At 33.8% G+C, this 23,475-nt stretch overlaps 1 protein-coding gene across 5 annotated transcripts in view; it reads right to left on the reverse strand.

Annotated features, from left to right (window-relative positions):
- The window catches only part of LOC111050043 (glutamate receptor ionotropic, NMDA 2B), a 345,263-nt gene that overhangs the window by 20,801 nt on the left and 300,987 nt on the right, over positions 1 to 23,475 (reverse strand). For all 5 annotated transcript variants that reach the window (XM_039429685.1, XM_039429686.1, XM_039429687.1 and 2 more), the window contains 4 exons: positions 20,100 to 20,209; positions 4,156 to 4,271; positions 2,466 to 2,589; positions 1,115 to 1,275 (listed from right to left, as the gene is read on the reverse strand). In XM_039429685.1, coding sequence (XP_039285619.1) covers positions 1,115 to 1,275; positions 2,466 to 2,589; positions 4,156 to 4,271; positions 20,100 to 20,209 — 511 coding nt within the window. The remainder of the gene's footprint in view (positions 1 to 1,114; positions 1,276 to 2,465; positions 2,590 to 4,155; positions 4,272 to 20,099; positions 20,210 to 23,475) is intronic.

Here is a 23,475-nt window from a genome sequence, read left to right on the forward strand (position 1 = left end):
TCAAGTCCAACTCCCAACTTTCAAGGTTTCAAACTTCATCATCAGTATCATTACTTGATCAACTTGGAAGTTGAATGTGAGTGAAGAGAATTATGCGGCTTCTGGCTTTCTCAAGATTTACAGCTAATCTTCATTGACATTAGGTTGAAGATATTAGTGGTTAGTATTGATATTAATATTAGTGCCTGCTGAGTTTACACTTCCATCGTATAGTTATATGAAAGCTACTCCACATCCCACAATAGTTGATGTAGTGGAGTAATTAGTAAGGGAGTAATGATGACAAATGATTAAGAGCTGAAATAATGAGAATTTGGAATCTTCATATACTGGATTGAGTTTATTAACTACTTATTAATATGTTGATTAAATGCAGGTACAGAAAATTGTGTAGAATAGATAAAAGCAGTAGGTAAGCACCATTTTATGAACATTATGATGAGATACACTATGAAGATTTGTAAGTTTTAATGAACAAATAAATAAAAACTTATTAGCGTATTAAGAACTTAATTGTAAAATGAATTGTATAAACAATATAATGAGAATATTTCAGATAAACATACAATAAACTCATACATTCAATGGGAATTCAACTCCTTATTATTTCAGTTTCCACAGTTTACTCACAAAGATTTCATCCAAAGATCGGATATTTCTTTTTTAACAAGCAATACCTATTCTAACCTCTAAACTACAGGAATTAAAACAACTATGATGTATTATCTGATATGATAAACTGAGGCACAGTGAATTGACTAGAATAGCATTGGCAGAAAGTTTGTTATTGGTTTGAAAAAGTTACTAAATATCACAAATTTCTAGTTTTCAAAATTATATACTATAGGAAAAGCTCTCTGATTTTTGAAAGAATCTTGGCAAAAGAATGTATAGGCATAAATTGATCTGATCAACAACTAAGAAGAATGATTAATTCACCCCCGAAACTAATTGATAAATTAATTAGAGTAGAATAATGTGGTGTGATGTTGGAGTAAGCTTTAATGAAAGCAACTAAAAAAGACTATCTATCTATCTATTCTACTTTAACTATGAGTAATAATAAATTATTGTAAACTAGACAAGAATTTATTGAAGAAGATGATATAGTTACCCAGCTCTGACAGCATTAACTCCTGATTGCACATTGGATCTGTTGAACTGCTTCATATAGTTGTGCATCTCACTGAAGTACTTCTTCAGTGTTGAGTCCGTGTGACTGAATGGAATAGTTCCGAATTTGAACATTGGCTTCGTGCTAAATGGTTTTGCCAACTATAAAAGACAAATGTATATTAATGGACATGAGAACATGAGAATAATCAAGTATGACCCTTGAAACAGTTCTGTAGTACGGTATTCAATAACTCATTTATGCTATACCTATTTATGAGGGTAAGTATAAATCTTCAGAGAAATGCTCAAGGACAAGGTACAGTTTTGTTTCTGGAAATTAAGCAAAAGTGAGGTTGAAAAAATTATTCCGGGATTAAAAAATAGCAAATCAACTGGGTGGGATGATATTCCAAGTTCAGTAATATCAATCGATAACTTAAAAATAAGGTTAATACCTAACTAATTATCAAAATTACGAGCATTATCATTTCCCTAGCATTTAATTCAATAACTGGAATGAAAGTATATAATAATGATATGTTTCCTAAAAGGAATTGAATAACAACATGAGTAATGAAAAATACTACTGAAAAACATTACAGAGTAGGTTGGACATTTTCTTCCTGAGGGAGCAAAGTACTTTTGTCTCAATATGTAAACAGTATTTCCCCTCCGGCTATACCTACACTAATACTTATAACAATAGTTATATATTATGTCATCTTGATCAAATCTTTTGTTTCAAGAAGAGATTTTCAATATTCTATTATACAAAACCTATCAACGCTTGCCAAACACTCGCATAGCATGACGTTTGAAAGTAACGCTATGAATAGGCCTGTAGTGTTAGTATCTTTAGCCTAATCTAAAAATCAAAATGATTTACCTTCAATAAAGTAATTCACTTCCTAGGGAGAAAAGTAATACGTTGGTATTCTGTTAAAGGTAGTATTCGTATAATAGGATTATGAGTTAGAACATTATCAAATAAAAATAAATACAGTAGGATAATAATTATTTATTAAATTGTTGTATTGAATTATAATGTAGATAGAATTTTAAAGATGAACGTCAAATCTGAAAGCACTTTATTGGGTATATAATAGTTATTTACTGAGAATTTCGACTGCTTTGTCATTGTAAAAGTGTTTCAAGTGTTTTATCAACTTCCAAATTATTACATTTTCTTATGAATGGAATTGACTGCTCTATAGCCTATCCGAAATACTTGAGTTTATTCATTTGTCAAATACACCAAGCTCTAAGGAGGATTTATTGTGCTTGATTAGTTTAATTCGAAGTGAAATAATGGAAACACGTGATCATGACAATTGAATGTAAGGACATACCCTATGATCATCAACTCCAGCAAACTCATGGAACTCTTCTCTGGTTATCATGAAGGCAGCTAGGTTGGCAGTGTAGATGGCCAGGAACACCACAGCAAACATGGCCCACACGTTCGTCATGAACCTGGCACAAAAAAACATACAAATTATCAATATTGCTATAAATTACGCATGAGAAGTTTATTTTCTGTACAAACAATGATGGAATTGCCGTCAAAATATATTTATTGCTGTATTTCAGAGATTTGTTAAAAACAACAATAGAAATACATCTTTCAGAACCATTACTTATTCATTCAAATACTCTAACTGTAGACAAAAGAAATAATATGTAATTAATTTTGACAGTTGAGAATGGCATAAGTGATCGAAATGTGCCATAAATCGATCGTGTTTTATATGAAAATATAACAAGTGTACTACGGTACTAGTGATGTTCTACAATTAGAAATTCAAGTAGCCCTATTCAAGTTATCTAGATGAAATTTGATAAGATCGTGAGTGACATAATATAATAAATTGAATAGAAATAACTTATATTTTTCTTCAGTACATGAGAACTTATTTTTAGGTGAAACCTTCTTTGAGCCATGAAAAAGGGAAAACATAGTTATTATTGTGAGGCTTATTCCATTTGGAATCATTCAATCATAGATGAAGATGCAATCTTTCTCTCTTATGTTTTATTCTCTTCATGATTCAATACATACTTATATCAATAATAAATTTAGCTTATCTGAATAGACATCAAAAGTCAATGTCTGAAATATTAGACTTTTATTTGAGATTGGCACAGCGCGACTAGTGAAGTGATGAATGGCATAGAAACAACATGACATGTTGAGAGAATTTACTATCAAAGAATGAATTCAATTACAAGGAGATGGATTGTAAAAAGATTTATTGGAATAAAATTAAGTGTTTTACATGATTAAGAAAAACGTTAATTGTTGAGAACATTATAAGAGTGAGAAAAACTGGCAACTGAAATTTTTAAGTGGTTCAATAAGCGAGTTTTCATTTATGAATATGGGGAATAAAATGTTTTAGTTTGGAAAGATACATTTTTTGAATTTTTAAGAGGAGTTCTGTTAATATAGTTGAAACCGTTTATGATCTGGGAAGAAAACGGATTTAGCACTTCAACGACCCATAACTCGCTTATTAGACAACTTAAAAATTTCAGTTGCCACTTTTTCTCACTCATAAAATAATCTTAACAATCATATTGAGAGAGATTATCTAATAAAAAAAGGTGTACCGAATAGCCTTAATTCAAAATCAAAATTTGTTTGTTCTTCAATTTGATTAAACATTTGTAACTATGGAAAATAACCAAAAAATGCTCAGTCTGAAAAGAGAATCCGATTCAGGCTAGGCCCACACCAGTTAGTCAAGACAAGACAAGACATGATCAGACACAATACTTCACATAGTTGCTTATGAAGACATGTCTAATTATTTGCAATGACTAATCAGTGTGAGTTGCGTCATAAGCAACAATATAAAGTATTGTGACTAAACGTGTCTGATCATGACTTGTCTTGACTAACTAGTGTGCGCCTAGCCTCAGACAGTAACCTATTGTGATTAGGCAGTAGGTGTTTGTGATTGATATCGTTGTATGAATGACTTATCTACAATATGAGAAATCGTTGATACTGTGCATTAAAAATAAATAATGCTGCACCTGGCAGTGAAGCCTCTGGGTGAGTCAACATGGACTGCAGCTTGGAAAAGGACAGCCCAAACCAGCCAATAGGTGCGAAACAGAGAGAATCTGTGATTTGTTCCCGGTGCCACTTTCTGAAACAAACACAAAATACTCACTTTAATATTAATCCCACTAATAATATAGATAAAATATTTTGGGGAATTACCAAACAACTCATGTTTGTAGAACATAATTCAAAGGATCCAGTTGATTTCAAGAACTGAAATAATACATATCCTAATTTTTTATTGTGATGAAATTAGACGGCGATTATAAAATTAATCAATTGACGCAATATAATAGCGTGAATAAATGGGAATTTGTACAAAATCTATTATTTTTATTGGTTAGTTTAATACTTATTTCTTTCTAATAGGCTATTTGGGTGAAATGAAATATCAAGTGCTAGTTCACTTTTCCTCACTCCAAATATGATTCTTCAATGTTTGAGGAAAGAATTTTTAAAATGAAAATTAATGTTGATTAATATAATAACTATTATTTATAGAAATATGGTGGTTTGACATAATTTAATTTTGATTATCGTGAATATAATAATATTATTATACATTTGTCAAGAGTTCTATTGATTTAAATCTTTATTCTGAAAGTTAGAGAATAACAAAATTAAGAGAAAGAAGTACAGCAAGAAACAAACACTGATTTGAAATACTCTCTCCTTCCAAATTGAAAAAGACTTCTGTTTATATCATTCTATGTGTTTGTTTCCAGCTCTTTAATTATTTTATTGTTGCCTATTATAATTTTTTTGCAAGTGTATTAGACTATTCACTTAGGTATGCGGCGCTACAAGTAATAAATTTTTAGAATTTCTAGTATTTTCAGTCAGCTTGTAAGTAAAAACTTCGACATCGATGCAAGTCGAATCTGCGGTATTAGTATAATAGAATTTCCATTATCAGTTGAAAAAATTCTCTGTTCATTTCCAAAAAAATAAAGATCCATTTTCAGGTTTTTGTAGTACATTATTGTACGTGGAATAGTTAAAGGTATACGGTATTCAATATTTTATTACAAATTGTGAACAAAAATATAATCTACTGTATACAATAAACAATTTTTATAGAGGTTTCAAGCTTCCAACAGATGTTGTTTGCTGTCTGCCCTTATTGGCAGCAGAATTGCTAACTTCACACTGACCACAACGCCAAGTTAACTTTGTCCAATGAATGTTCACGTTACTTCTCTCGACCTTTCCGAAACTTGCAGTTTGATTACTCTTTCCACTTTTGCCAAGTCTTGTCCAATGATGACTTTCTGAATCAATGATTTCTTGGAGTTCCCGTTGAAACCTATTTTTTAAGCCAGAGACACAAGAGAAATAACGGAATTTTTATACAGGCGGAGTTTAGTCATTCAAACCTATTTTTTATGTCTCTCTTTACTGTGACCGAGACCATGACTTCAATATTGAACATTATTCTTCTTAGGATATTTATTACGAAGGGTGGTCTCTTAACGACCCACTGGCTGCCGAGACTGGTAGATGCTTTTAATACGAGAAAATGTGGAGGAATCTTCAACCGGAGTATCATAACATTTTATATATACCTATATCAACATTTTATAAATTGAAGGCCTTAATATACTTAATTTTCCACAGATAAAATATAATAAATATTAGGCCTATATACCTCTTAATATGAATTGAGATCATAACACTTGAATAAATAAGTGTTACTATAATAAATAATATATAATATGTTAATATAATAAATTATATTTATTATAACATATTATAACTAGTAGTTCTGTGAACAGTAGACCTCGCGCTCAGTAAGTTACATTGACCTGTTGTTAAGTTTTCTCAAAAATTAATAATGATTTATCAATTTAAAATGTCTAAAAAAAATCCTAAATAAACATAGAGCCTTCTCTCCTATCGTACCGTGACGTGTCGTCCCGGAATGTGAGTGTGAACGCTGTTATCAGGTCTGGCCGCAACTGTCTACAACGTTGATGGAGAGATAGCCTAAATTTTCAAGATGTTCGATGTTTTTGAACGGGTAGTATTATAGTCCACTAGACAGCTGATTTATGATGAATAATAATTTTATTCTATAGTCTGATTTTTACTCTAATATTGGCGTATGAAGGAGGCTCCTTTTTCCTTTTATATTATCCTTGAAATGCAAAATTTCCAAAAACCTTGTATATACGTCGACGCGCAATTAAAAAAGGAACATACCTGTCAAATTTCATGAAAATCTATTTCCACGTTTCGCCGTAAATGCGCAACATATAAACATTCAAACATTAAGAGAAATGCCAAACCTTCGACTTGAATCTTAGCTTCACTTCGCTCGGTCAAATAGGCCTATGTTAATAATACTATTACTATTATTTATAATAATAGTAAATTATTATTATAAATTCAATAATAACTTTACAAATTTATTAAGTAAATTCCAAACAATTTAATAGCAGAAAAAGCTATACGTTATTCCATGCTTTTACTTTTTAAAATCAGGAAACTTTCATCTGAATTATGCTTATAGCAATAAACAAGATAATAGAATTTTCATAATCAATTGGTCTATTCTCAACAACAAGCATACATTCCCAGGTTTTTGTAGACCTAGTTTAGGTAACTGAACTTTTTAGATACGGTAATTTGTTTTCTATGTTTTTAGTGCGGTAGTCAAAGACGTTTTCACAGCAAACAACAGCCATGAGAAGATACCTCTTTGACAGAGAAAAAAGCTGAAGAAGTCAAATTAATATCAAGTACAGCATTCCTAACTTTGTGGCATGACTGATCAAAGGCAACCCTACCAAGCGTTATATTTTGATTTGTTTTGGTGGCCATAATTTACAGTTAATAGCCTTTTATATTAGTTATTAAAGCTTGGTGATGGCCCATAAATTACTAGGCATCCTGACTTATTGGGTTATAAAAAAGCCGAATTTTTGGAAGACCATCCGTTAATAACCCCTCTAACTTAAGCTTATAAGAACATAGCTTAAGCTTTAACATATCAGAACCAAAGCAACTTGATTTAGATTTGACTGATGATCCAAGTTAAATCTTATTACCTTTGAATTATTTGAAACATATTAATGAAAATTTTGTTAAATCTCACACCTGAAATGGATTCGAGTTTTTCTATCATTGTTGAAGACCTTGTTAATATTTATTGTCATGATGATTGAATATTCAGAAACAGTTTAAAATTGGTGAAATAATACTGATGGTTAAAAACAATAACACTGAGACTGGGACATGAAACTAGACATAAGACTGTGACATAAGCACATAACACTGATGAAACTTAAATTACAGTTCAATTTATTCAAATACATTTATGAGTTACGGTTTTCAATTTACTTTTGTTTTCACTTTCCAATAATAAGCTTTTAGGTTATGTCTACAATTTCAAAGAGTACCGATATACATAAAAAGGAACATCGACTTATCGATGTTATTTTGATATCGATATTTTCTTCACGTATAACAACACTAGCGCTCCATGTGAATTGATAAGTAACTTTTGGATGTTCGTAGATGTCCACTGCGATCATAAAATCATACGTGACTATACAGTAATGAATAAGAGTAGATAAATTTGTAAGTATAAGTAGAGATAAATTTAGTTCAAATTCAAATTCTTTTATAAAATTTGGACTTCCCAGCTTCAACTTTTTGTCCTCTTTCAAGTAGAAAAAAAATTGAGTCGATATCTCCAAAAATAGCTTAAATACAGAGTTCGCTCGCGCAGTAAAATTTTGCCAAAGAGATTAATCAATTTTCTGATGAAAATTCTATCAGCCCCTTTTGGTTTTATAGTTTTTTTTTCATATAATTATTATAGCTTCATGTAAGTTAAGCAACTATTGAATTTAATCTCTCACAACACAATACCTCAATTATGAGCTATTATTATGGAAATAAATACGATAAACCTCTTACTTTGTGGAATAATTCATGCTCATTAGATAATATTCAATGAAGTTGTAGCAAATGAATTATTTCAATCAAGGATCATTCATTATACTATCATTAGGTTAATATTCTACCAATATCTCCTTGAATGGAGATATTTGTTATGACTATATTGACTCCCTATTTTTAAAGAATGGAAATCTATGAAGAACGCTCTACAGCTTGATTCCCTGTTGTGGACTCAAAATCAATTTCTCCAAAACTACCAGCCGGCTGACAAAATCGAGAGAGACAAAACAAATACAGCTGGTTGGCTTGAGCGTTTTATGTACCACAAGAATAGATTGCGAATAGAATAGCAGAACGGCCATCGTCAGTCTTTCGTTAACCACAGGGACGGGAATGGAAAGGAGCCGGATTGGTGCAGTGGGTGGCGGTGAATGGAGCAGCAGAGGAGTCTCTTGTCCAGAGAATTCATGGAGAGGACTCTGTGGCCTTGCCGGGGTCAACACGAAATTAGTTTCCGCCCTCAAGGCGCGCTATTAAATTGAGCCTTCGCTGCCGCTTGAATTGTACTCGACACACACAAACACACTTACACACCCTTATTGCCTTTTATCTGCTCAACGTCTGCTGCTAGCTGCAATCCTTTGCCGAGCACCCTTCTCCACTGCTGCGGGGCTTCAGCCTCAATCCGCCCCGGGCACAAAGCGTTCTCGCCAATCTTGGTAATCTCTGCTCTTCGTTACATTCTAAACTCCTACTCATCATTAAACTCCACTTCAAGACGAGAGACTATAAAATGGAACGAGAAGCCTGGTGTAGTAGATTGACGTGATCTTTACAGAAGAAAAGGCTCGTTATGGACCATCAGGATCAGAGATTAGCCTATTTGATGAGTAGATATTCATCTATTCAATGAGTCTGATCCGTCTCTGCTTACGGAATTCTGGTTCTAGTGATTACCACATGAAAAAACTCATTATGGTCCATTGTACTTGCTCATCCAATCAAGCACAGTCGGAACACGGTATAACCTGTTCAGCTAAAACTCAAGATGTTCTGCATGGACCATCAATTTATTTTGAGCAATCAGAATTAGTTTTTGACAGACTGAGTAAAGGTCCTTGAAAAGTACTACTCACTCTATTCATAAATATATGATTAGCCTATATTTCTGTTCTTATCAAAAATGTCTCTTGAAGTTTAGCTAATTTTGTCAACTATTACCCGAGAACTCAAAGCCAGTAATTTATAGGATACGATTTGAAATCTTTCCATTAAAACAGTAAATAGACTAATTATGAATTTGATAATTCATTATAGAAAAATATGATAAAAACTAAATTCTATTACAGAACAACAACTTATTTTGCAATAAAGCTCACCAACTCTCAAGCTCATTTTCTCAGAAAGATACGAATGATTAATTTCATTTTAAGTATGCGTATTGGAATATAAGTTTTGTATGTATAGCCAACAAACATTTCTTTGAAACACAATAATCAAAGATTCGAGTTAATACTCTCTCAATTCGGCTCTCTTCTACTTTACCTGGTTTTAGGGAATGTAAAATTCAATCGTGACAGACTCATCCACATTGGAAAATTTCCATTAGGCCGTGAATGGAACGTGGTATCTACGTGATGCAGTTTTTCGCCCCAACGTGGAAGTGATGACGAGGGGAGGAATCAGACAATTTCAGTGATGGAGAATATCTGTATTTTCGCTTTTGACATGACAGTTCTCTGAGGACATTATAGACACACACACACACACACACACACACACACACACACCCCACACACACACACACACACACACTCACAGCTCTGCCATCAGTAATTTGAGTAGCTACTGTACTCACTACGTCACTCAATTCCATGCGGAAAGCACCCACTATTATTAGCCTGAATTATTATCATCTTTCCCTCACTACTCAGTAGTCAACAGAGCGTGTAACGAACAACTTTTTTCATTCATGTAGGTTATAAAGAATTCTGCTTTGATGTTGTTCTTCTAGCTCTGGGTTATTTTTAATATTTATTCCAGTGAATTGATTCAAGCTACTTATCCTTCACTCTTTGTATGAGAATTCTGATAATTCGGTGCCGGAACAAATATGACAACAGCAAAAGTTTCACAATTTTAAATTAGTTAAATATATATATTGAAACTTAATATTTTTCCAATTCAAACTCCGGAATGTTCAGAAATTGACCATCTCCTTCAGAAATGAGCTTTTCAATTACTGCATCTTATTTAGAAATTGAGTACTCTCCCAAAATAAAGTTTTATTCGAATAAAGTATTGTATTAATTTGCTTAAATTATAGAATTTTTTTCTGTGATTAGTTGTATTTGTTTCTTCTTAGCTGGAATATCAAACCTTAACTCTCAATAAACATTAATCAACATGATGAGTGGGCTGTAATCTTTCCGTGATAAATCGTCAATGTATTAGAGCCAATAAACGTTCATCTGTATAATACTATGATTCAGATATTTGATGCAGCCTTAACGTTTCCATACTATCATAGGAGAATCAAGAGCTTGCAATAGTTATTGCAAGAAAATTTCCAACATCTTTATGACCAATTTATTGAAAATTACAACAAAGGTGATGCAAGACTTGTTAAATGAAAGGGGAAGACTCTTGATTTGAAATAACACAGATAATTTTATTGGAGATGAGCAAACCCGTGTTTTGTTTAGGAAACCAGCCGCGCAGCAGGATCGGTGTTTATTCGCTATTCGTATTTATTGCTGGTCTGAAAACAAGAAAATATTTCGGGGACATTGCTGATAAAATGAGATTGGAGACTGAGATAAGCCTCCAACGATGTAGATAGGGTACGAGTAACAAAAGGGCACAAGAAACTAGGACACTCGTTAATCTGAGACGATAGGCCTGCCGGTAGTTACTTCCTTCTTTTTTCTGGAGTCTCCTAACAGTTGACGTGAGAGGGGGTTGAAGGACGAAAAGAGGAGATAAGAGAAAGAGTTGAGAGAGTGGAGACAAAAAGAAAGTTGAGGTTTCTTTCTCTTAACACATTCTACCACTCTGACCCTTCGCTAACATACCCTTCAACTTCTTCACCTCATTCATCCTCTCCGTCCCACCACACCACATCTCATCGCTTCTTCCTTCTCAGCTTACCGTACTGTCTCTGAAACTAGCCGGCTTTCCCCCGGGACTTCCTCCTCTCGTCCCCCTCATCGAGGCATGAGTCTAGAGCATTCTCTTGTTACACTGTTGCCATGCTGCTCCGGGCCTTGTTAAATGGCCGCCAAGTACATACGAGTGTACTTTTTCTGGCACTGATTTCTCTCGTCTGCCAACCATTGTTCGCTCCAAAATCAAAATCAACATCGGCGTAGGATGTAACTCCTCGCCAATCACAAGTCTCCCATTGCTCCAGAGCCACAACTCTCTGAAAACAAGTGCGTATTCCTGAATGATAATGAGAAGCATCCAAGCGTTCAGAGAATAATGTTTATAGTTGAACTAATTTCTGAAATCCCTGCAACGGTTATTAGAATTGGACATCCTCATAAGTAATTGTCAAACAAATAAGGAAACAAGAGGAAAAATGGTTTAAAACTTTAAGGTGCTTAAAAACATTTAAACGCTCAGTAGCCCACTTGATATTTTCCAATCCAATCTACAGAATGCTTATGAATTATAATTATTATTTAACGAAAATCTTAAATAAATGCTGTAAATCACACCGAAGACTTCTGCTATTGCAGACATTGACAACAGGGTTAACAGCCAGATGGAAATTCGATGAGAGCTACTATCCAAAAATTATTTGCCAGCCAGGGAATCGAACCCGGTACCTCCCAATTGCTAGTCATGAATGCTTACCCTTACACCAAACTGACAATCACCTTTGACAGTTAACCCTGTTGTCAATGTCTGCAGTAGCAGAAGTCTTCGAGGTGATTTACAGCATTCATTTGGGATTAATCTACAGAATGCTTATGAATTATAATTATTATTTAACGAAAATCTTAAATAAATGCTGTAAATCACACCGAAGACTTCTGCTATTGCAGACATTGACAACAGGGTTAACAGCCAGATGGAAATTCGATGAGAGCTACTATCCAAAAATTATTTGCCAGCCAGGGAATCGAACCCGGTACCTCCCAATTGCTAGTCATGAATGCTTACCCTTACACCAAACTGACAATCACCTTTGACAGTTAACCCTGTTGTCAATGTCTGCAGTAGCAGAAGTCTTCGAGGTGATTTACAGCATTCATTTAGGATTTTCGTTAAATAATAATTTTATATTCATCAGCATTGAATAGATGCATTCTCTATTTAATTCCATCTGCTTATAAATTAATCTTCTTCATTCAGAAATACGGCTGCTTTAGCGGAGATAAAGAATAAAGATGTTTATAGTTCTATTATATTATGGAATCTATAGAATTATTGGAATTGAAATTAATTTGCAAGCTCACAGGCGTGAGAAAAAAATAATTTATCAGAACAGCTCGAATAGAGCTGATTTTAGAAGAGTTGATATTGATGACTATGAACTCATGAAGTAGTTTATTGAATGGAAAATCCTCCACTCGAATTCGTTCAATTATAGGAAACTCGGAGCAAGCGAAGCATCGAGTACTTGTGCTAATTTAATTCAATGTTGATGGAGCCTCAGATTCTGGTTGAAAGGAAAAAGTATGAATGAAAATGAACACGGCTCGTTTCTCCATTTCACCTACTACTCTTCGTCCACAGAAATTGGGTTCCAATCTGTTCCATTGCTAGGAGCGTTGACCAGCCTCTGTCAATCTCTCCATGTCACGTAAGGTCTCCAAGATCATTTTTATCCACCTATTAGTCTTCTTTCCCTTCTGGAACATACAATCTCCTATCAACTTCACTCTCCGTATTCTGACCACGTACTTCAACAGATTGAGCTGTCCAACTCCAATCTCATTATTGTGCCTTTTCGTATCTCAAGTGGACACCTTTATATTTATCCTTTCAGTCTTGTATTCGACATGAATGAGTGACTCAGTCTTGTAGAATGGTATTTTGCTTCCCTCCCTCAAAACTTTTCATACTCATACTATTTTTTCAAAGCATGTGAGATTAACATTTGGTTTCAGTGCACTAAATGGGCTTATTGTAATTGGATCAGGTAGATTTGGAAGAGCTAGTTTTGGAATCTTAAAACATTCATGGGAATTTGATGACTTGAAAGAAATTAGGATTTTGCCATCAGATCGATTCAACGTTTTCGTTTGGCGTTTAAAGTCATAACATAAGATAATATAGCCTACAAATATTGATCAAGGAAGTGAAAAATTATTATGTGTTCTCAAGTAGTAGGAGATAAGAAGAATCCTGATTGTTCTTGATCTGATGTGAAATGATTTTGTATGAAGCGTTGGAAGGACTAATATTATCCAGATCATAAACTACAAACATAGAGTAACAATAGGGTAAGTATCTCATGGTATAGGGCGTTTATGTCGCAACTTTTACTGTTATCTTAAGCCGATTACTGTCGATTATTGTCGAGTTTTATTGTTTTGACAGGGTGAGAGTGTAAGAACAGCACAAAATGAGAGACTACCAGCGTCACACAGCTTCATGGGAAAGAACTACGTGGACTATTGGCTTGAGATAACAGTAAAACTTGTGGCATAAACGCCCTATACCATATCTATACCATATACTATATCTACTTATGCTATTGTTTATCTATGTTACAAAGTACTACAATAAAATTCTAGCCTCTTTGTTGTTTAATTTCAATGTAATTAAACTTCCTTATAATAATAATGTATCTTAATATTAACTGTATTGTTAAAATATGTAAATTTTGCAAAAATTAACAACAAATTCATTGACGATCTCTTATTGATTGAATATAGAATTATTTCAATTGCTTAGCAGCGAAAAAGTGATTGAATACAACATGCGAAACATAAAACCATAGCATGAAAGATGAAATAATACGGAAAGCTTCTATTATGTGATGGAGTTGATTTACTTCTTAGATGAGAGGACAACAAAGACGAGAAGAAATAAGAAGACATGATAATTGAGTGGAAATAGAATGGAAGATAACAAATGAAGTTTATCAAGAGACGAAAAGAAAGGTAGTAAAAAGTCGTAGTCTTTTGAAATCTCACAGAAGTGGGACATTAAACACGATACTAAAAGGGAGGGCGGAAAGGTGTATGATAAGGGTTGTAGAAAGCCCTGAAGATTAGAATGTGGAAGATAATTAGTGTGATGAGAATGGAAACGGGAAATGAAAAAAAGTTGATTGTTGTCTACAAAGATCATGATTGGAAATCCAGTAATTGAACATTTTTGTATCATTTTCTGGGGCAATAAATTTGATTTGATTTGAAAATCCAGACTTTCCACTGGTTTCACAGAAAACAGTATTAATTTTTGAATCGTCAGTTGGAATGGATGGATGATACCTGGAAGAGTTGCGAGTGAATCTGTTGATAAAAGTTGCTGGAATAAAGTGCAAATAAGAGAGAAACTCGTCTACCTCAATTTGCACTCCACTTGATCCTCAACTCGAGTATTTGATGTTTTCTTTTAAAAGGATATTTACATTCATCAGAAACGCAGCTCTAGAGGTACCTCGCGAATGACAGAGAATTCATAAAAAGCAATTTACATCCACGCCCAATATTTGAACAGCTATGTTTACATAAGACTGATTGTTGACTGGGAAATGATGGGTCGATTAGTTTTTCTTTCAAAATTTTACAGTGATAAATTATTTCGATGATTTTTGATTGAAATTTGAGTCTTGTTATTGGAGACAAAGATTGGTAGAGCATCATCAGTATCAATTCATTGTATCATTTTTGTTTAAGTTGTAAACTTGAATCATGAGCCTTCTCTCAGAAAATGATATAACCTTCTTCACTTACATCGTTAATAGAATGAGCAATAATGCATCTATAATAATTAATAAACATACCTGTACTGTATTTGTGGACACGGAATAAAATATTATTTATGATGAAATATTCTGTGACCGAGAAGCTTTAAATCACATGATGAGATGTTAAAGATTTTTCCGAGCTGCGAGGTGATTTTAACATTGTATAATTTATCAAATAAAAAGATTATTAAAAAGATTATTTGGCGGGTACCGCCAAAAAGTCAATTTATCTTATGTCACACTTGACTTTATTTGGTGAATCATGAAATCTATCTGACAATCAATATTTTCATTTACCTCTTAATATAGACTTCCCATGTGCTTAGTCATGCAGCATTTATTATTCCGAAACATATTCTTCTCAATCAATTGGTAGTAATATCTATCAGTAAAGTGTTGAATTAAAAAAAAAAGATACCGGTAGGTTGAATCAGTGCTTCAAAAATGAATTGAATGTTTTCATTGTTGTTGACTGTCAATGGATGGTCCAGGAAATATGCCAATATTACACAGAATTCCATATTCTTTCCATCTTCTATTTCAGGATGAATATAAGTAAGCTAAGCTAAATTGGAAAAAAAATAATTCAGTCTGTCATTCTTCAGTAATTAATGAATGCAATATGGACAACTCCCTTTCATGAGATGAATAATTTTTTCCAACATTTTCCAGTTTCTTAATGATAGGGGAGTGATAATTATTTGTATAGGTCTTCTAAGGAACGATTATCTATCCTGGTACCAATCAACTACACTAACTTCAACTCCAAACTGCCGTTTTAATACCAGTAGACAACCTATGACAGGGTGACGTGTTTATTTCACAGCTGGTAACTTTAGATGCTAAATTATAGTTAGCCGCTCGGCCGAAAATTTTGAAAACAAAGGTCTGTAAAATAGATTAATACATAATTATTATTAGCCCCCCTATTAAAATTTCTGGTTGGAGACCATCCCCAATATTCACACAACATATTCCCAAAGTTTCATGCCGTTCTGTCAAGTAGTTTCGAGTCTATAGGGAACAAACAAACTAACACACAAACCATATTACCATATTTCCATATTATCATATTGCATAAAGGCATATTATCTATATGCCACTATGTAGCTTATTACATGATATGCCCGTAGATCTTCAATATTATCAATTTGTATATTACATGTCAATATGTAACGGAAATTTGGTTATAGAAACAATCGGTTTTTGATGACATGAATAATAAGTAAAAATGAATGACGATCCATCAGGAATGAGTGTAGGGGGGAGCTTGGATAATAATTGAAAATTATTCTAAATTATGGGATTTATTCGCTCGGTTTCCTACATATGGAGGAATTTCCAAATTTCTCTACTGGAGTCCTTCTCTGCATATAAAAATGGACCTTGAGTCTCCAAAACAGGATGATATGATGCACAAATAGGTGCCTTGAAATTGCAATTATAAAATTAAAAATTTGATTACTCGAGAAATAATAATTTGATTATAAACTTCACAGTCTTCCGATTAAAGAATTCCTAGTATTATCAACATGATTGTGTGGATGGGAATTCAATATGCAATGCCAATTCAGCATCAATAGAATACCACAGACAACGAGCAGAGAAGCTATATTTGTGTAGTACATTTTTGGCATTACAGTCAACAAACTCTACAGAGTTCAAAAAACAAACTCACTCAAAAAACAAACAAACAACAAACTCTATCACTTGAAACCAATCAATGCTTGATGAGAATCTGTATGAAACTCCTTTTTAGTTATTGTGAGTTTCACGTGAACCATAATTCAAGTGAAGTCTTATTGAAACGTCTGATGCTTTCACAATTTATAGGCCTACGGTGGTTTTGGAATGGTTCTCGTTAACCGGAATGGACAATACAGTTTTCCACAAATTGATGTTTCCAGTTCCGATCAGCAGCTGAATAGAATCAGGTGATTGGATGCAATAAAGCTCAATTTATTGAGTCATCTTTCAAGAGCATCGTTAGGAAAAAGTGGCAAAGAAAAAGAACAGGGAAAGGATGGGTGTGAGAAGGAGGAGAGGAGGAGAGAAAAAGACGCCGTAGATCTATTGTCGCGGTGGACTAACGTGAGGAGTGAGCTAGTGAGAGGCTTCAACAGCTCACAAAGGAGCCTGATTTGCAGCAAAATCTTCCACAAGACTTATCAGGTCTGAAAGGGGGCTTAAAGGGGAGAGAAAAACGAAGGTAGAGGAGGGAGGTTAAGGATGAAAAGGCGAGAAGAGGTTAACTGAAGAGAGGCCAGAGAAAGACGAGGCTGAAGAAGAAAGGAGGTTAAGGATGTAAGGGAGAGAAAGGAGGTTAACTGATGAGAGAGATAGAGTGACAAGGATGAAAAAAACGGAGGTTGAGGATAGAAAGGAGAGAGGACGTAAACTGAAGAATGTAGCGGAAGATGAGATCGAGCCGAGGGGAAATCGAGTGGCAGAAAACTTGAAGTGTTCAAAACCAGTGACACAAGATACATCTTTGGATAAGAAAAACACCTCAAAAATAAGGGCAAGTAGAAAAGATTAGCTTTGCATTGAAAAAATATTGGGGAACGAATAAAGTAGATGTAGAAACTATTGTGTGAAGTATTGTGATATGGTGTGGAAGAAGCATCTGCCTTTGAGAAACAAACTATTTTTTCCACTTCCATGATAATAAAATTTGATATTGTGAAGAAGTGCTTCAAGTTCACAATTGGTGAATTGAGGAGTAGGCAGAGTTCTATGAATGATTGAATAACATAATAATCACTATTTTGTAGGGCTGTAAATGTTTTTAAACTTGAGTTTACCCTTGGTAGACAAAAATCATACAGAACTTGAGAGAGCGATAATATGATCCTTGCTTAGTAGATAGAAAGGGCAGGAAAATAGAACTAACGGGATAAATGGTTTCAACCATTTTTGTTATTTACAGAAAAACACCATCAATCAGGTCTCCAATATTAAAGAATTATCAATTTTCTTTTGTAAACTATTCTCTTTAGAGACATGAGTTTTCTTCTTCAGATGATGTCTATCTTTTTTGAAAAGTTCTCAAAATATACATATTTTTCCCAGAGAGGAGATTTTGACACTCGAACTGAAACTTGAGACTGCTACTCCATAGTAAATGGTTTTGAGTAAGTTTCTTTTTAATAATAAGTGTTAGAATTCAACCGATTCTCATTACTGATTTCAATGAGTCTAGAATACATTCCTGCCCTGATTTCAATAAATAATGCTAATAATTCTCTCAATAAATGCTGAGAATATCAATATTGGGAGATTTTTCCGAATCAGATTTCTCAAAACTGTTATCAAAGCTGACGATCTTTGAGGGATAACAGGAATATCGCTACTACGGAGTTTGGGAAATTGAATCTTCCTGACAGCAGCTGAGCCCAATATCTAATCTTCGATTCAAAACTTGTTTTTTCTTCCCCTGCTTGTTAATGGAAATTTCCTGTTGGAAAGAGGTCTCCATGATCTGCCTCATCATACGGGCCTCATTCACGGCAAGCTGAAAACTTTTCTCATCTCAGATAAAGCACGAAAATACATTATAGGCCTAATATTGTCAGAGCTTATAATTCAAATTTATTTTTCACGATTGTTGGTTCATTGATAATGATACACGGAAGGAAAATATATAAGTACAAAAATATATACTTTTAGGAATGTAATTCGAATCGTGATGGATCAGAAAGAGAGAAATCATCAACGGATTTTCAAAAGTAAATAAATCATGATGCATTGGAGTATTATTGTTGACTAGTACAAACCCGTGCTTCGCGATGAATCACATGGATAGATAGAATATAAGTAGCCTAAAAATATGTTGATAATGATAATAATATCGAGTGACCTGACTGGCCACCTATCAACCTTGCACTCCATCCACACGATTTAGCAGTAAAACTGCATGGTTTATATTTTTGAAAAAATATTGGTCAAACAATAGAGATACCACTTAAGTATCGATGACCTGGAGAAAAAGAGACAAATCTCCAAATTGATTATCATATTATACGCTCAATTGAAGAGAATGAAAGAGCTTTGGTGAATATTGTGCAGGTGCATGATTGAGACATGAGGAGTGTCTTGGAAATCACAACTTCACCATTCAAAGCCATACGCTAATAATAATAATAATAATCTCTGTAAGAATTTGTAGAAAAATTAAATTATCAACTCACAACATTTGAAAATAAACACTCAGAGAAATTATTGGAAATGGTAGTTTTCAGAGAAAATACAAATTATAAAATAAAACATGCGATACGAAAAATCTCACTAGATTCTTAAACTTTTAACTTATGAGATTCCCATATAATATCTTTTTATTGGTATATTTTCAATTTCTCACAAATTCTACTTGAGAAAAGTAAACATTTCAACATTTAATTTGTGAGACAAATTAATATGTAATAAAATTGTAAGAAGATATATTTCAATTGAACGGATATTCAAGATTCACGAAACGGTTGATTAGAATATTTTTATACATTCCGCCTTCAATTCGTAAAAAATATCACGAAGTTTAACCATAAAGGAAAGATGGATTGTCTATGGTTCAGCAAACTGAATAATTAAATGATGCTTCCCGAGCTACAATGAATGGAATTTGATTTGAAATATTATTGATTGGATAGGATGTTACAGAGCTGTACTATCACATGAGTTTGAAATGTTCTGGAATTGTGAAAATTTCACTAGCACATAATACATTCTGTTATAGGTATGCTACCGTTATCATCCAAACTACCATGGGAATCCTGTTACAATTCATTGAAAAACGGATGAAAACTGTGTAAAATTATGAATCTGGAAGGATAGCCTATTTCCATCCTACAACAATAAAAGATGTTTATGTGAACGTATCATCAGATCGGGAAGACACATAACAAAGTCATTCAGAACTCCATAAATCACGATGTTCCATCCCATAAACAAGAGGAACAAGAGAGGTTTCATTTCCTGCAATATAAGTTACAAATTCAACCCGAGCGAGTTCTAAAAACGTCGTTCTCATGCAAATTATAATTTGATGAAATTTTTTATTGTTCCATTTTGAATGCTCACCTTCATGTCGAATCCAGATGGACTCAGCCATTCGAACAGGAATATTGTGAACGTCGATGCTTGAATAGCCACCACTCCAACAAGCATCCAGGAAGCCGTGTCAAAAGGCTCTGCAATTCAAAAACCATTCACATGTTAGATTCATTTCAATTTCCCAGTTTATTGCAATTGTGAACAGTATTATAACCTCATGGAAGAGAGGAATTACTTGTGATACGGGAAGCATCCTATTATATGATTCCACTTTCAATCCATACATCCTATATTTTCTGTTGATGGAATTCAGAGTTACCAATCCAAAATTATCTACGATCAATGATTGAATCTGCAAAGTAGGGAATTATAATTCACATTGAAGATACTATCTTAAATGTTCATTGATTACAAAAGTCTGTAGAATCATCGGTTGAAAAATGATGAATTCTTTATATAATTATGAAATTATAATTGAAATATCATGAAAACCTGTTAAAACGTTGTGACTCTTGAGATTCTCGATTTCCTGGATTTGAAAATTTTCAAACCATCAAATCTTTAGGTTTAATGGCATTTAACGTTTGATAAGTGTCTTAGAAATCGGGCCTGAAGTGAAAATCCAAAACATTTTGCTGATTAGTGGAAACAATTCAATTACATTTTCAACCGTAGAGATACTTCCTCTCCCTTTTATAAATTTCCTTACCCAGGAATTAAAGAAGATGAGAGTGGTCCATGTTTGGAGTAAAACTATGAGAGATCGAATATTATCATTAACCAACAAAGCCATTCTAACTTTGATGTTGAAAACTGAATAAATATCTAAAGAACGGAGTAAATCCATTGATAGTGGAAGTTAAAAGATGGAAAGTGCACTCTTGATGCTTATATTAGGAACCTTTTATTATAACCAGCATTTAGCCTGGGAGATAAACAACCAAATTGGATTCTAAAACGCTTGAAAAGCTTATACAGCAAGAGAATTTATCCATAATCATTCAGCAGGTATTATTTCATTGTTTCAGATGTACAAATAATAATAGCACTAGAGGTAGCATGCAGCTTTTAAAGCAATTACAATATGAATCGTATAGGGATGAAGATTGTATGTGGGAGAGTGTGTGGGGGTGGGTTGTGATGTGAAAAAACTAGTATTTGATGGGAAATGACTGGATAGAAATCAAATTTATGAAAACGATCATCATGCGCTTTATTTGAGTGTCCATCTTTTTCAAATTTAACCAACCATCAGCTTACTCTGGGCTTAATGTTGAAGAGCTTCCCACATATTTTTGCAGGGCTTACTCCCCTTCCCCATATCACAACTCCTCACCTCCCTGGAAATAGCATTTCACCGGAACTGTTCCATTTTTCCAACTGTTGCCTTTTGCTGGACTCTTTTCACATACTCAGAAACTACTTCTCCACTCATTTTATCTCCTTCCTTTCTGCTCTGGTCTTTCTGCTGTCTCTGCACAGTGCACACAACTCGATTATCCACTTGATCTGCCAGAGCCCCAAAGTGAACCCTAGTCTCAAGTATGTCCGTCCTACTTCACCTAACCTGAATGTGTGTCTTCGCACTCCAACGATGTCATAGGGTTTCCACCATGAAACACTGAATAAAGAGAAGAAACAGCTCTCTTTATCCTTTTCAATGTACGACAAATATACTACTAACGTGATTACGAGTTTGCATGAGATGGAAGTTCATGATTTTTGTTATGCTTGATATTTGATATTTCAATGCTTTGAAAACATACTGTACTACAATATTAATTCGTTTGCATGAGATGGAAGTTCATGATTTTTGTTATGCTTGATATTTGATATTTCAATGCTTTGAAAACATACTGTACTACAATATTAATTCAATCACTTATAATTTATTCCCTGAGAATAACAATAGTCTATCAACGAGTATTCCTCTCGTGAGAATAACCATTGTCTTTATAATTATATTATACGAGTATAGTGAGGTATCATTTTGAAAACTGTGAATTGTAAATGTTATTAGTGGAAATGTATGAAAAATATGTAATGTGTTCTTGAATATTCAAGAATAAGCTCCTCTGGATATGTCATTCAACATCCAAAGAAATTAGTTTTCCCTGGTGAGTATTTTGGAATTGATCAAAATTCTCTATTAAGCTGCTGAACCCATGAATAGCTCAACTCCAAAACTATGTTTGATTTCAAATACTTGTAGGCGTATACTCTTCATGAAATATATGACTTCCAATTGGTGGTATCACTATACCAGGTTCACTCCAATAACAAACAAACAAATTTATATCAATATCTAGAATACCAGAATACTTCTGAAAAATATCAATTCACGCCAACGCAGTTCTCCCTTTTGAATTTATCTCTAGAGAAAGCAATCCCTGCTCATGGAGTTTTGCTCGAACAGAATTTACACTGGTAAAGCTATTGAAAAAGAAACAATCAAGATGAGTGGAATGATGAGGGGATTCAAGGAGATGAATCGGATATCCAAAGACAAAGGAATTGAATGTCTACCATGGATGAATACAAAACGGCAAATAACATCTCCGCATACAAAGTGCTAGAAAATGGAGTGGGTCGATTGGCTTGGCTACTGTACATGTACAGCAACACAACGAAGCTCTGTTTCTAGCTTGTTCCTTGTAGTGGTGAGCTTAAAACCCTGAAATGAGTTAGTGGTTGGGAAAAGTTGTATGAACAATTCATTATCTAATTTATAAGGATCAATACCAGAGACGGATGTGGTTATACTCAACAAATCATAAAAGGTATCAATATAAAATCATTGAGAATAGGAATCTTGGAAAGTGCCAGATATGTGAGGAAAATTGAGCTACCCCATGAGAAGTTGAATGGACTTTCCGAACTGGAACAATCTTCACATTCAACCAGGTAGGCCTATTTGTATGGAGAATGCGTGATTAAGTCGAGGAAATTTAGCTGAGAAGTCTGCAATTCCAAGAATAATCAATTGGTTGGGAATAACAAAATATATGAAAAGAATGATAGTGGAATAGAACTTTTCGAGTAGAACTTGATACTATTCAACTATATTGTGTGAGGAATGGGAGAAGTTGAAGTTCTAATGGTCCAACTTACTCGACTGCAATCAATTGTGCTGTAGCTCCCTATTGATGTGGTACAATAGTATGTTCTGCTCGTTATTGAACAAAGATATGTTATTATTGAATATGCATTTCATTTGTACTGGCATCAAGACTCCCATTATGAATGCCCTAATATTCTGAGATGAATGTATGTTGAGATAGCTCAATGATTTAGATTGTTGAGGTCGTTTCAGATGCGAAGAGATTTTCGTCCTTCTGTCACATTATCTTGCAAGCATCGATTCGATACGAATTTCGATGCTGGTAGCGTCCTGACATGTCTC

This window comes from Nilaparvata lugens, chromosome 5, assembly GCF_014356525.2.
Source record: "Nilaparvata lugens isolate BPH chromosome 5, ASM1435652v1, whole genome shotgun sequence".
Taxonomy (NCBI): domain Eukaryota; kingdom Metazoa; phylum Arthropoda; class Insecta; order Hemiptera; family Delphacidae; genus Nilaparvata; species Nilaparvata lugens.